This window comes from Ochotona princeps, chromosome 17 (assembly GCF_030435755.1).
Source record: "Ochotona princeps isolate mOchPri1 chromosome 17, mOchPri1.hap1, whole genome shotgun sequence".
NCBI lineage: Eukaryota > Metazoa > Chordata > Mammalia > Lagomorpha > Ochotonidae > Ochotona > Ochotona princeps.
Genome location: NC_080848.1, coordinates 15,894,855 through 15,907,153, shown reverse-complemented (window position 1 = coordinate 15,907,153; position 12,299 = coordinate 15,894,855). Strand labels below are relative to the sequence as shown.

General features: G+C 61.2%; 3 protein-coding genes across 4 annotated transcripts; 2 read left to right on the top strand and 1 right to left on the bottom strand.

Annotated features, from left to right (window-relative positions):
• The first annotated feature begins 186 nt into the window (after positions 1-186).
• Positions 187-3,916, top strand: COASY (Coenzyme A synthase). The gene is made up of 10 exons (XM_004599161.3): positions 187-313; positions 521-1,228; positions 1,770-1,984; positions 2,228-2,359; positions 2,457-2,646; positions 2,718-2,782; positions 2,925-3,009; positions 3,115-3,212; positions 3,307-3,453; positions 3,562-3,916. Exons 2-10 carry the CDS (start codon positions 532-534, stop codon positions 3,613-3,615), a joined length of 1,683 nt encoding a protein of 560 aa, XP_004599218.2. The 5' UTR covers positions 187-313; positions 521-531; the 3' UTR covers positions 3,616-3,916.
• Positions 3,917-4,408: 492 nt separating this feature from the next.
• MLX (MAX dimerization protein MLX) lies at positions 4,409-7,819 on the top strand. Of its 2 annotated transcripts, XM_004599118.3 has the most exons (8): positions 4,409-4,518; positions 4,759-4,792; positions 5,181-5,270; positions 5,472-5,578; positions 5,734-5,833; positions 5,980-6,079; positions 6,372-6,573; positions 7,570-7,819. In XM_004599118.3, exons 1-8 carry the CDS (start codon positions 4,477-4,479, stop codon positions 7,624-7,626), a joined length of 732 nt encoding a protein of 243 aa, XP_004599175.1. In that variant the 5' UTR covers positions 4,409-4,476; the 3' UTR covers positions 7,627-7,819. The 2 variants fall into 2 exon arrangements, with proteins under 2 accessions (XP_004599175.1, XP_004599176.1); XM_004599119.3 differs by lacking the exon at positions 5,181-5,270.
• Positions 7,820-8,713: 894 nt separating this feature from the next.
• Positions 8,714-11,977, bottom strand: PSMC3IP (PSMC3 interacting protein). Its single transcript, XM_004599120.4, has 8 exons — positions 11,842-11,977; positions 11,644-11,744; positions 11,446-11,535; positions 10,025-10,136; positions 9,441-9,586; positions 9,314-9,367; positions 9,125-9,184; positions 8,714-9,046 (listed from the first exon to the last, which is right to left on the bottom strand). The coding sequence occupies exons 1-8, from the start codon at positions 11,873-11,875 to the stop codon at positions 8,990-8,992; spliced, it is 654 nt and encodes a 217-aa protein (XP_004599177.2). The 5' UTR covers positions 11,876-11,977; the 3' UTR covers positions 8,714-8,989.
• Positions 11,978-12,299: the final 322 nt, after the last annotated feature.

Below are 12,299 nucleotides of genomic sequence, written 5' to 3'. Positions count from 1 at the left end.
GCGTCCGGAGAGCTGCACTCCCCCTTCCCTCAACTCCCGCCCCGGTCCCCGGAACGCAGAAAAGCCGCGGCGTGCGTGACTTTCCACTCCGCCGTGCACGGACTCGAACCTACGTCGCAGGCCCCGCCCCACCCCCGAGCGCCTTCCTCGCCGGGCGGGAAGTCTCGCGAGAAGGCCGTCCCGACCGAGGGAGGAGTTGCTCGGCTTTTGCTCGGTTTCCGTCGCGGCCGAGTCGCGCGTTCCCGAGCTAGTGCTTCTGGGCCCGCCGGCCGGGGAGGCGTCCGTGGCGGCGCGAACGCAGCCAAAGCCCCGAGTGAGTAGGGCGGCCGGCCTGCGCCCGAGCGTCCTCCTGCGGTCCCCTCCTCCTGGTCCTCGGGCGGCTCAGCGAGCGGCCCCGGGGACTTGGGGCTTCCCAGCTCGCTGCGTCAGCGACCGGCCAGGTTCACTACCCCGGTGTAGGGCTCGGCCGCGGGCCCGGTGGTCACTCTCCTTCCACCCCACTGCCCCTGCCCGTCCGCAGGCCAGGACACCATGGCCGTGTTCCGCTCGGGCCTCCTGGTGCTCACCACGCCGCTGGGCTCGCTGGCCTCGCGTCTGGGGCCCATCCTGACCTCGGCCTCCCAGCTGGTAAATCACACCCTCTATGTCCACCTGCAGCCGGGCCTGAGCCTCGAGGGCCCGGCGCAGCCCCGGTCCAGCCCCGTGCAGGCCACCTTTGAGGTCCTCGATTTCCTCTCGCACCTGTACACCGGCGCCGACGTCCACCGGCACCTGGACGTGAGGATCCTGCTGACCAACATCCACACCAAGAGCACCCTCCTCCCACCCCTGCCCAGCGCCGTCCAGAATCTGGCCCACCCGCCAGAAGTGGTGCTGACAGACTTCCAGACCCTCGACGGAAGCCAGTACAACCCGGTCAAGCAGCAGTTGGAACGTTACGCCACCAGCTGCTACAGCTGCTGTCCGCAGCTCACGTCCGTGCTGCTGTCCCCCGACTACGGCGCGGGGGAGCTGCCCACCCGGCCCCTGGATGTCCTCCCTTCCACCATCAGACCTGCCTCCCCTGTGGCCAGGTCACCCAAGCAGCCCGTGCGCGGCTACCACCGCGGGGCCGTGGGGGGCACCTTTGACCGTCTGCACAATGCCCACAAGGTGTTGCTCAGTGTCGCCTGCGTCCTGGCCCAGGAGCAGCTTGTGGTGGGAGTAGCGGATAAAGACCTGTTGAAGAGTGAGTGAGAGGGACCTTGGATGAAGTCAGTGGAGTGTCACCTCCCTCCCCGACCCCCTTCTCATACCAAGGTTCGGGACGGGCAGCGCCCTCCCTGGTCACCTCCCTGTGTCCTGGTGCCCGAGACCTGGGCTATGCTATGGAATTGGGTTCAGTGAATAAATGCAGCTTTCTCAGCTGGCGCAGACTGGAACCCCCCCAGTGTCTGAACTGTACCCACTTGCAGGAGAGTCAGCTCTATGTAGGCAGTGTGCCCGGGACAGCAAGTGGGCACTTGAACAGGACTCTGGCCTTTGGAACGATCCCTGGGCTGCTCTCCCCGTCGGCCCTCCAGGCGCCCCCCTGTGGTGGTTCTGTCTCTGTGCAGCTGCCAACCAGCACCTTCTGGCCACCACCAAAGGCCTTCCCCGCGGTGCCCCTTCTTCCTGCCCGCGCCCGCTCCCGTGGAGGCACAGTACTCCCAACAGTGCTCCCACTGCCGCACCCCCCACGCTCGGCCCCCCTCAGCCTGAAGTCCTAATCTCTTGGGCTCCCTCTGCAGGCAAGTTGCTCCCCGAGCTGCTCCAGCCCTACACTGAACGTGTGGACCACCTGAGTGAGTTCCTGGTGGACGTCAAACCCTCCTTGACTTTTGATATCACCCCCCTACTGGACCCCTATGGGCCCGCGGGCTCTGACCCTGGCCTGGAGTTCCTGGTGGTCAGCGAGGAGACCCATCGCGGGGGGATGGCCGTCAACCGCTTCCGCCTCGAGAATGTAACCCCAGAGGGAGATGGGCAGAGGGAGTGGACGGGGGAGGAGGAAGGCCGCCAGGGCCCCCAGGGGAGGGAAAGCCTGGGCTCAGGAGGCGGGCAGATGCTAGGAAGTACTGGCCCCTCTGGCCCATGGAGTTGGAACCTGGGGTAGGTCAGGGGAGCAAGGGGGCTGCGTTGGGTGTCCAGCTTTGGCCTTCCTCCCACTGGCACCTTCTGTCTTCCCTTTCTCCCTGCTGCCCTACAGGGCCTGAAGGAACTTGCCTTGTACCAGATCCAGCTGCTAAAGGACCCAAGCCACCAAGAAAATGAAGAGGACAAAGTTAGCTCCTCCAGCCTCCGCCAGCGAATGCTGGGAAACCTGCTCCGGCCTCCCAACGTAAGACTTCCCCGGACCCTGGGTGTGAGGGAGCTGTGGAGGATGGGGGGGCGGGTGGCACCCCTGAGCCTGAGGACTCCCTTTCACCCACTCCCAGGAGCGGCCAGACCTGCCCTCGCAGCTTTATGTACTAGGGCTGACTGGCATCAGCGGCTCCGGAAAGAGCACTGTCGCCAAACTCCTCAAGGGCCTGGGGGCCTTCATCATCGACAGCGACCAGCTCGGCCATCGCGCCTACGCGCCTGGGGGCCCTGCCTACCAGCCAGTGGTGGAAGCCTTTGGAACAGGTAACCCGTGGTGCCTGGGGAGGCTGCAGGCGACCTGGTCGCCCCGCTCAGCCCCCGCCTCTGCCATCCAGATATCCTGCACAAGGATGGCATCATCAATAGGAAGGTCCTGGGCAGCCGGGTGTTTGGGAACAAGGTAACCGCCCACTCCCTGGCCCAGGCCCCTCAGCCACCCTGATCCTCTGGGCTCTGATCTGGCAAGGGATAGCCCAACTTTCACGCATCTCTTCCCACTCCTGCCTGACCTCTGGCCTGCCTGCCTCCTTCCCCATATGCAGAAGCAGCTGAAGGTGCTCACGGACATCATGTGGCCGGTTATTGCGAAGCTGACCCGAGAGGAGATGGAGTTGGCCGTGGCGGAGGGTGAGTGGGGACATGAAGGCTGCCCCTGCCTCCAGCCTGCCTGTGTGTCCTCAGCCATGTGGCTAGTTGCAAGTGCTACTGGCAGTGACCAAGGTGTCCCCGCAGGCAAGCGTGTGTGCGTGATTGATGCCGCCGTGCTGCTGGAAGCCGGCTGGCAGAACATGGTGCATGAGGTGTGGACCGTGGTCATCCCGGAGACTGAGGTAGCTTGAGCCCACTGCCCGCTGCCCACCGCGGGCCCCCACTGGCGGGAGCCTGCAGAGCCGGTGGCTGAGCCAGGACTCGTGGTCTGCCCAGGCTGTCCGGCGTATCGTGGAACGGGATGGCCTGAGTGAGGCTGCAGCCCAAAGCCGGCTGCAGAGCCAGATGAGCGGGCAGCAGCTTGTGGACCAGAGTCACGTGGTGCTGAGCACGTTGTGGGAGCCACAGGTCATCCAGCGCCAGGTCAGGGCCCAGGGCAGGGCTGGGTAGGGGCCAGGGTGTGGGGACATCCTTGCAGGTGCCTGGCTGACCTCAGCCTCTCTTCCTTCCCACGTTCTGGACTGTGTGAAGGTGGAGAAGGCCTGGGACCTCCTGCAGAAGCGCATACCCCAGGCTCAGGCCTAGAGGCCAGGGCAGACTGCTGACGGTGACCCAGTGGTGAGCAGAAACGAGGACCTTGATGCTGGTCCTGGGTCGAGCCTGGGGACTCCATGCTAAGCTGTGCAGGACGCAGCCAGCCTGGTGGTTCAGGCAGCCCACTCAGCATGCTGGAATTTGGCCAGCAGTGAGGATGGGGCTCCTGAGGGAGGCCCTTCTTGCGGTTCCACGCCCAGTCTTGTCCACAGGTGTCTGACACCAGGGCTAATGGGTCCAGAAAGAACACCAGAACTTGTAACAGAATTAAACGTAAATGTTTCTGATTGTTGCTGCGGTGTGCTGTCTGCTTGCATCACTGGAGTCCTCAGGCCTGAAGTTCGGGGGCTGCAGCTGCCCAGACCCAGGCCAACTTTGGCTGTGGTCCTTCCTTTCCTGGGAAGCCACAGAACCGGCCCTGGGCAGGAGTTAATTCCGCAAGTGCCCCGCCAGGCACTGGGCAGGGTGGCGCTGGGGCCTGTGCACGCGTGGGGTCAGATGATGTGACAAGTGGGAATCGGTGCCATGGGCCGGTGCGCGTATCATCTGTCGCCGTATACAGAGGAGCCATTGGAATGGAGACGTTTTAGAGCATCAGATGCCTCATATCGCCACCATCCCGGTGCCGAGCGCGAGAAGGGCAGGGAGCCCCCAACCCCAGGGCTACACCAAGCGCCCGGCTCGGCCAGCTCCAGCTGCTGGTTACAGCCTCCGAGCTGCGCGTGCGCAATGGGCAGTCCCCTCCCCCTGCAGCCGAGCGCGGATTGGCGGGCGGGCTCACGTGGGCACGCAGCCCTCGACCTCGCGGGGCGGGGGCGCCTGCTGGCTGGTTTCCGGTTCGGTGGGTCCAGGATGACAGAGCCGGGCGCCTCTCCGGAGGACCCCTGGGTCAAGGCAAGCCCCGTGGGCGCGCACGCCAGCGAGGGGAGGGCGGGCCGGGTTCGTGCACGTAAGGGGTCCGGAAGACGAGGGGCTGCCCTCCTGTCCCCCAAGTCCCCCCTGGTGTCCGGGCCCCGGGGCTGCAGAGAAGACCAGGTGGGGAGACCTGCGAGGCGGGGAGCGGGCGGGGAGGCGGGCCCGGCGAGTGTGGGCCCGGGGCGCCGCGATTGACGCTTCTCGCGGCTCTGTGCGCAGGTGGAGTACGCCTACAGCGAGAACGTGGACTCCGGTGAGTGCTCCCCTTGGCCTTGACAGCCACACCTGAGCACAGTCCACCGTCCCCAGCCGGCTTCCCGGCTGCAGAGAAGCGAGGGAGGAGCCGCGGGCCGGAAGCGACCGAGGGTGACCCCTAATTCCCTGGGCCCCCCGCGTAGTGAAATGATGGAACTGGGGCACCTGGCCACTCTCTTCCCCACCCCCACAGTGTCTGTCTGCGAGCCAGAGGTCCCACGAGGCAGTGCAGACACCGGAGGCAGAGCAGTGTGGCACGGGATAGCAGAGGGAGGCCCAGTGTGGCTGTGGCTGGAGCCAAGATCCTGTGGCTGTGCCTGAAGGCCTGGCATTGCGCTTCGCCCTACAACTCCTCCCGCAGAGTAACTGGGGAGTTTCTCTTGCAGGGCTTTTTGTAGACAACGCCAGCAAGGGGAGTGTAGTGTCCAGAGCTAACAGCATCGGGTCCACCAGTGCCTCTTCTGTCCCCAACACAGGTAGGCAGCAGTACCCGCCTCCCTGACTAGGAGGGAGGCCGACAGGCTCTAGTTTTAGTGTCTGCCTACGTGGGGGTGCTGGAGCTCAGGGGCCAGACCCAGGACACTGGCTACCTGTAGCATCTGAGGTTCCTTGAAGCTGGACGAACCGAGGATCACAGGGCCCTGGGGTGACCTCTTGCTGTCCCCAAATGCGTACAGATGACGAGGACAGCGACTACCAGCAGGAGTCTTACAAGGAGTCTTACAAGGACCGGCGGCGGCGAGCACACACGCAGGCTGAGCAGAAGCGGAGGGACGCCATCAAGGTCAGAGGGGAGGCCTGGGCAGGTTCGGGGTCTGCCCCACCATTGAGGCCAGCTTGCTTAGCCCTGGCACAAAAGGTCCCCCACCCCCAGCGCTGAGCGTGCTGTTGGAGTCTCATGGAAGGGCTGAAGACGCCATTTCCCCGCTGTCCCCACAGAGAGGCTATGACGACCTTCAAACCATCGTCCCCACCTGCCAGCAGCAGGATTTCTCCATAGGCTCCCAGAAGCTCAGCAAAGCCATCGTTCTGCAGAAGAGTAAGACTGGGGCTGGGGCGCCTGGGGAGCTTGGAGCGGAGAGGAGGCCTGGGCTCTGCACCCTGCCCCCTTGGCCACAGTGCACTGACGGGGGCACGGAGGAGGGATGCCAGCCTTAGTCCCATGCCCTTCTCACCCCCACCCAGCCATTGACTACATCCAGTTTTTGCACAAAGAGAAGAAAAAGCAGGAAGAGGAGGTGTCCACGCTCCGCAAGGACGTCACAGCCCTAAAAATCATGAAAGTGTAAGAGGGGGTGCTAAGCTGGGGGAGCCAGCTAGAGCTCTAGAGGGGACTGGGAGCCAGATCTGGGCCTGTCTTGCTGGTTTTCACACGCCACCTCAGACAACAGCCACTTCCTGAGGTGCCACTTAATGGCCCAAACACAGCGGGTGCCTGTGAAACTGATGCCGAGAAGGTTGAAGGGGTCACCACTTCTGACTTGGAAGCCGTGTCTAGCTCGCATGGCCCACACATGGGTGGGTTTCCCTGGCCGGGGTGTGCTGTTGCCCCTCAACCCTGACCTGCTTGCTCCCAGGAACTATGAGCAGATTGTGAAGGCGCACCAGGACAACCCCCATGAGGGCAAGGACCAGGTCTCAGACCAGGTCAAGTTCAATGTGTTTCAAGGCATCATGGACTCGCTGTTCCAGTCCTTCAATGCCTCCATCTCAGTGGCCAGCTTCCAGGAGCTGTCGGCCTGCGTCTTCAGCTGGATCGAGGAGCACTGCAAGCCGCAGGTACAGGGCCCAGGGCCAGTGGAGGGGCTGGGTTTCTTGCCTGCCACAGACATAGGGGGCCACGGCATCATTCATTCAGAAGAGCAAGGCAGCTACTTGTAGGCTTTAAAAAGTGATTGGAAAGGAAGTGATAATGTCAGGCTGAAGCCAGGAGCCCCAGGCTCCAACCTCATCTCCCGCCTGCTTGGTGGGGGAAGGACTGAGGAAGCTGCTTTGGAAGCGGAGCAGCTGGGACTTGAACCCACACTCCAGGGTGCTCAAATGCCTGCTTAACTTGCTGTGCTTCAATGCCTGTTCCATATCAGATTCTTTATAGTTGGAAAGATTTACAGAGAGAAAGGAAGACAGAAGGATCTTCCATCAGCTGGCTCACTCCCCAGCGGCTCAACGGCCAGCTGAGCCAATCCGAAGCCAGGAAAGAATTTCCTCTAGGTCTCCCATGTGGGTGCAGGTCCCAAGGCTTTGGGCCATCCTCGACTGTAGGGAGGGAGCCAGATGGGAAGTAGAGCAGCTGGGACGCGAACCCGTGTCCATATGGGATCCTGGTACGTGCAAGGTGAGGACTTTAGCCACTAGGCTACTGTGCTGGGTTCCAGATTTTGGCTTCTTGAGAGTGTTTTCTGTTTCCAGCTTCTGCTGCTTTGCTGTGGCTCACGTTTCCATGGGGGCTTCATCTGGCAAACAGGATGCCAGGCCTTACTCCCAGCTTTGGTGCTGCAGGAGGTTCCACTCCCCGCCCCAGCTGCCTGAGGTCACCAGCCCTAGGGCTGCTGGGACATTTCAAGGGCACTGCTTCCTTTCTCAGTTTTTCCGAAGGCTGCAGCTTGTATCAGAGATTCCTGTTTCCCAATATTTTTACTCTGACTTTGACCATGATACGGGTTGATTTTAGATAGCACTCCAGTCCCCAAGCGCAGGGCAGGCCGGGCGGGCCAGGCTTCCTGATTCAGCCTGGCCTCCACTCAGCACAGTCTTCTCCCTCCACTGCCCTGCCAGACCCTGCGTGAGATCGTGATTGGCGTCCTTCACCAGCTGAAAAACCAGCTGTACTGATGGTCCTGAGAGCCCCACCAGGCTGGCCCTGGAGCCCCTGGGCCTTCAAGCCTGGACTGTGACACTTCACATGGGTCAGCTGCCTCCTACTTGCTGTCTGGTTTCCCCAGTCCCATTCCATCTTCTGTGGGGCTGGGCTGTGTGTTTTGTCAAAGCTCCTGATTAATTTATTATAGTGACCATAAAACCTGAACCTACCTGGTCTCCCCTACCCCCAAGAAGTCCTTGGTGGGAGGTCTGCTCCAGGCTCCTGGGGGGCACTGGCCTTGGACCTGTGCTTGTGGTTGCACCTGCTGGGACTTTGATCTTGGGTGACGCCTGGCCGTTCTGACAGCTGCTGGGAGCAGTCAGTGGAGACCCTCCCCCAGGCACTGGGGTGAGACCTGGGGTTCCTGGGCGTCTCCCTTTGCTCCCACTCTGCTCCCTGCCCTGCCCTGGGTGGGAGAAATGGCCTGTGTGTGCTGCTACTTCTGCTTTCCTGTCCCCACACTTCATGCAAAGGCAGATGTGACATAGCACTATGTATCTGAGATGTTTTATTTTTCTAAACACCAGTTTTCTTAAAGCTATCACTTTGGAAAATTAACTAGACCTCAAAACTAACCCAAACTTTTTATTTTTTAAAGAAGGATGAGGGAGGCTCTTAACTCCAAGATCTCGTTTACTTTAAATGTCTGTTTTTATGGACTCAAGATGCACAGCAACAGTGAGAGATCTTCCATCTGCTGGTTCCCTCCCCAAATGCTGACAATAGCCAAGACTGGGCCTGGGTGAAGCCAAAGCCCAGATCTGCCTAGCTCTCCCATGTGAGTGGCAGATGAGCCACCATCTGTTGCCTCCAGGATGAATTAACAGGAAACTGGATGGCAGTGGAACTGCTGGGACTCAAACCAGCACTCGAACATGGGATATAGGTGCCTGAAGTCATTGTGCCACCTTGCCTGCACCCCCCAGGACTCTGGTGGGTGAAAGCCCTGGGCTCCCAGATGCCATGTGTGTGACAGGCTCCCTGTCCTATCCCCCAGGTTCCCTGCAGAGCCGCCCTCAGATTTATCAGGTAGGGCATGACTATCCAGAGGCAATGCAATATTTTTATAACAGATTATATTACAATAAATACTGCCAAATGCTTTCCTTTAGCATGGTTGCACCTTATGTGTCAAGCTTGTCACTGCAGTGTGGACAGTGGGTATGACTTCCACCCTCAGCCCATCCCTGTCCACCTGACACATGGTCTGTGCCTTCCCACCACTCAGCTCACAGGAGGAAGCAGCAGGAACAGCTACAGCAACAGGGCCGCGCTGATGAGGTGGCCCGTCCAGCATGGCCCACGCTCCTCTCCATCAAGCCTGTGAGAAGACCCTCAGGGGTCTGGGAGCTTGACATTATGATCTTCGTCTGTCTCTATCCCAACTTCCTCCTGTGAGGCAGGGAGACAAGGCATGAGCTCTCCCCGACAGGAGCCAGCGGGGCAGGGAGGGCAGCAAGTGTCACTTACAAAGAAGTGCTTCTTGCTCTTGGGGTATCCTTCGAGGATTGCATCAGACAGCTCCGTGGCCTGACAAGAAACAAGACCGCACCCCATTTCAGAGGGGCAGGCCTGGACATCGCCGGTGCGGTCCATGACCATAGGCAGTGGCCAGTTCCAGACGTGTGAGAGCCTGCCTTGGGAATCCCACACACTCACCATCCTCTTCCGCTTCCTCCACTCCTTGCAGTACTTCTCTCTCTCCCTGTACACCTGGAGGGAGCAACAGGCTACTCTAAGTCCTTGGCCAGTGGCAGCCCACTGGGTCACGGCCCTCCCGGCTCACCTGCTCCTTCTCCTGAGGAGTCACGTGGTTGGTGGCCGCTCGGATGTTCTCAAGTCTGTCCCTGTAACCCGCACATTCCTTCCTCAACTCCTGGATCTCCTTCTGCATCTCCGGAGTGGTCAGGGCACTCGTCAGGTCCTTCAGCTCTGAAAGCACCCCAGTGGGGTCACTGCCCGAGGAGGGGACTTGCCCCCCACCAGGTGTGCTTCCTGAGCTGTCTCCTGTCATGCTCCCTGCTCTGTCCACAACAGATTCCCTTCTGGGGACAGGGTTGACACAACAAAGCATCTTCCTGTTCTTCCTGTATCTGGAAGTGGTGGGGGTGTGGGCCAGCAGACCTGGGAGCAGCCAGTTAAGCTCATGTAAAGGGGGATGTGGCACACGTACCCATGTTGGTGGCAGGGAAGGCACATGTGTGTGCTGCTTGCAGGACACAGAAGCCATCAGTTATCAGACGTGTCATGCAGTGCCCAATGGGGCAGGAGAGGAGTCTTGGCTGAAGCGAACCCCTCACTGAGTACTAATTCCTGACCTGCACAAGGAACCTGGCACTGCGGCGTCTTGCAGGGCTGACCCAGGCCTACCAGCCTCCATGTGGCGGCAGCTCTGCTGCAAGCTCTGCACCTTGGTGGTCAGGGCCACGATCTGGGCATCCAGGCCTTGGAGGTCAGCGTCGCTCACTGCATCAAACTGGGCCTGCCAGAGACAAGGGCAAGCACAGCCACGTGATGTGAGGACAGATGGGAACGCAGCTGGGAAAAAAGCCTGCAAACCATTGAGGGGGCCCTGAGGAGACCATGGAGGTCACTTTGGAGAAAAATCAGTGAGTACTGGTCCCAATAAAAGATTTAAAAAGAAATGTGGAACCTGATGCCTGTCACCAGGCACTGCCAAGCTTTCAGGACACTCAGCGGTACAGAAATACCATGCCACCACCAGCTACAGCCCTCACCAGGTTGGAGATAGTATCATGGGGCAGCCCTGCGTGCAGGGCTCCAGAACAGGAAGCCTGCCAGTAGCAGGGCCTGGTGGGAGCTCACTGAATAAGGGGCTCCAGCGCAAGTCTGCGGGCTCTTCCCTCCCGGCTGCTCCAGGGGACCCTGCCAGGGACCAGTGAGGATCCTGCAGGCAGTTTGGGGCCTTAGGCTTGGGCAAGGTGAACCTTCGGTGCAGAGGCTAGCCAACTGGGCCAGCCAGCTCGCGGCTGCCAAAGACAAGTGTTGGGAAAAGCCAGGCCATTTGTTATAGTCCCTGGTGCCTGCTGTCCCGTCACAGCAGGGCGGAGGAATGAAGACAGATCAGGCACACCCCCCGCCCCAGAAGTCAACAGAGCAGTCACACTGAGTGGGGGAGTGATCCCTGCCTGAAGCTTGGGCCAAACAGATAATGTCTGCCGCTGTCAGACACCCAGGGGTGCTGAATGGACAAATGACAATGAATGTGAGATGGGGCCAGGGTGTGCCCTGGAGGAGCTTCAGGCCCGACCAAGGTAACCAGCCCCAGCTGGTGTCGGAAGGGCTAATAAAGGCCTGCAAGAGCATCAGGTGGCTGAGTATTGGGAAGGCTGCCTGGGCAGGTGACACCCCAGGCCAATTCTAAAAGGTAATTGCAGGCTGGGCAGAGGCAGAAGGGTCCCAAACTCCAAGCGAAGCACAAAGGGATCGGGGCACCACCACCTCTGGGCTGTCTGGCTTTCAGGGACACATGGGGCTGGTGAGCCAGGGTCCCTCGGGTGGTCCATTTTCTATCCCATGGAGACTGCCTAGCTTTGTGTGAGTCACAAGGAAGAAAAGTGAAGGAGCACGCCTGCATTTAGGCCCTGTGACTGTCAGAGTCCAGAAGGGCACGTAGGACTGAACCCTCACGAAGTCTGGCTGGCACGAAGAGGCCAGCCTGCACGACTTGGGTTAAAGACGCCCCCTTGGAACCAGCCTGCCACAGACCACCTTCCTGGGGGCTCGACGCTCACACACAAAGCCGGGTCATCCGTGCGGGTCGCCCTCACCTGATCAGCGAAATAGATCTTCTGCTTGCCGTACACCTTTTCTTTGATCTTGCCTTGCTGGGCCAGCTGCTCCAGCGCCTTCACTACCGCCTGGAAGGGGGAGAGGGGAGGAGGGGCCGCCGGTGGCGTCTTGGGCCCGGGCGGCGGCAGGACCCCGGCCTGACCCACGGGGAGGGGCCTCCGAGAAAGGGCCCTCACCGTCTTGCCCAGTCCATGTTCCCGTTGCAGGTTCCCGAACACATCCTGGGCGCTGTAGGGCCGGTTCTGCTCCTGCAGGTACTTCAGGAGGATGGCGGGGGCTGCGGGGGGCGCCGACGCCGGGCGGGGTGTCAGCCGGCCTCCAACTCCTCCTTCGCGGCCCCCCAGGCCTCCCGCGGGACCCCAACCCCCGGTTACCTCCCGCCGCCGCCTCGGCTCGGCCTTTACTCATGGCTTCCCGCCGCCACAATCGAAAACCGGCCGTGCTGGTTGCTCGGGGCGACGCTCCTTCCGGCGGCGAGGACGTGAGGGAGAGCCTCAAGCGGTGATTGGCTCAAGGGCTTCGCGGTGCCGGCCAGACGCTGTTGTCCGCCTCAACCCCTCGCCCCTCGCCTCGGGTTCTGCGCCCCTGGGGAGCGAGGCGGCCAAGGACGCCTTCGGGCTTCCAGACCCGGTTGCAGCCGCCGCCGAGCACTGGTGCGCCTGGCTAGACCAAGGACAGGAACCAACCTCAGGAACAGCCTCCCTGGCCGGGGCCTCCCACCAGCTCTGGGGCTCGAGTTCGGATCCCAGCTGTTCCTCGGGCAGTCATCTATAAGAATAACCACAGGGCGAGCCCGAACCCCGTTACCCAGATTCGCTTACAGGGGGCGCTC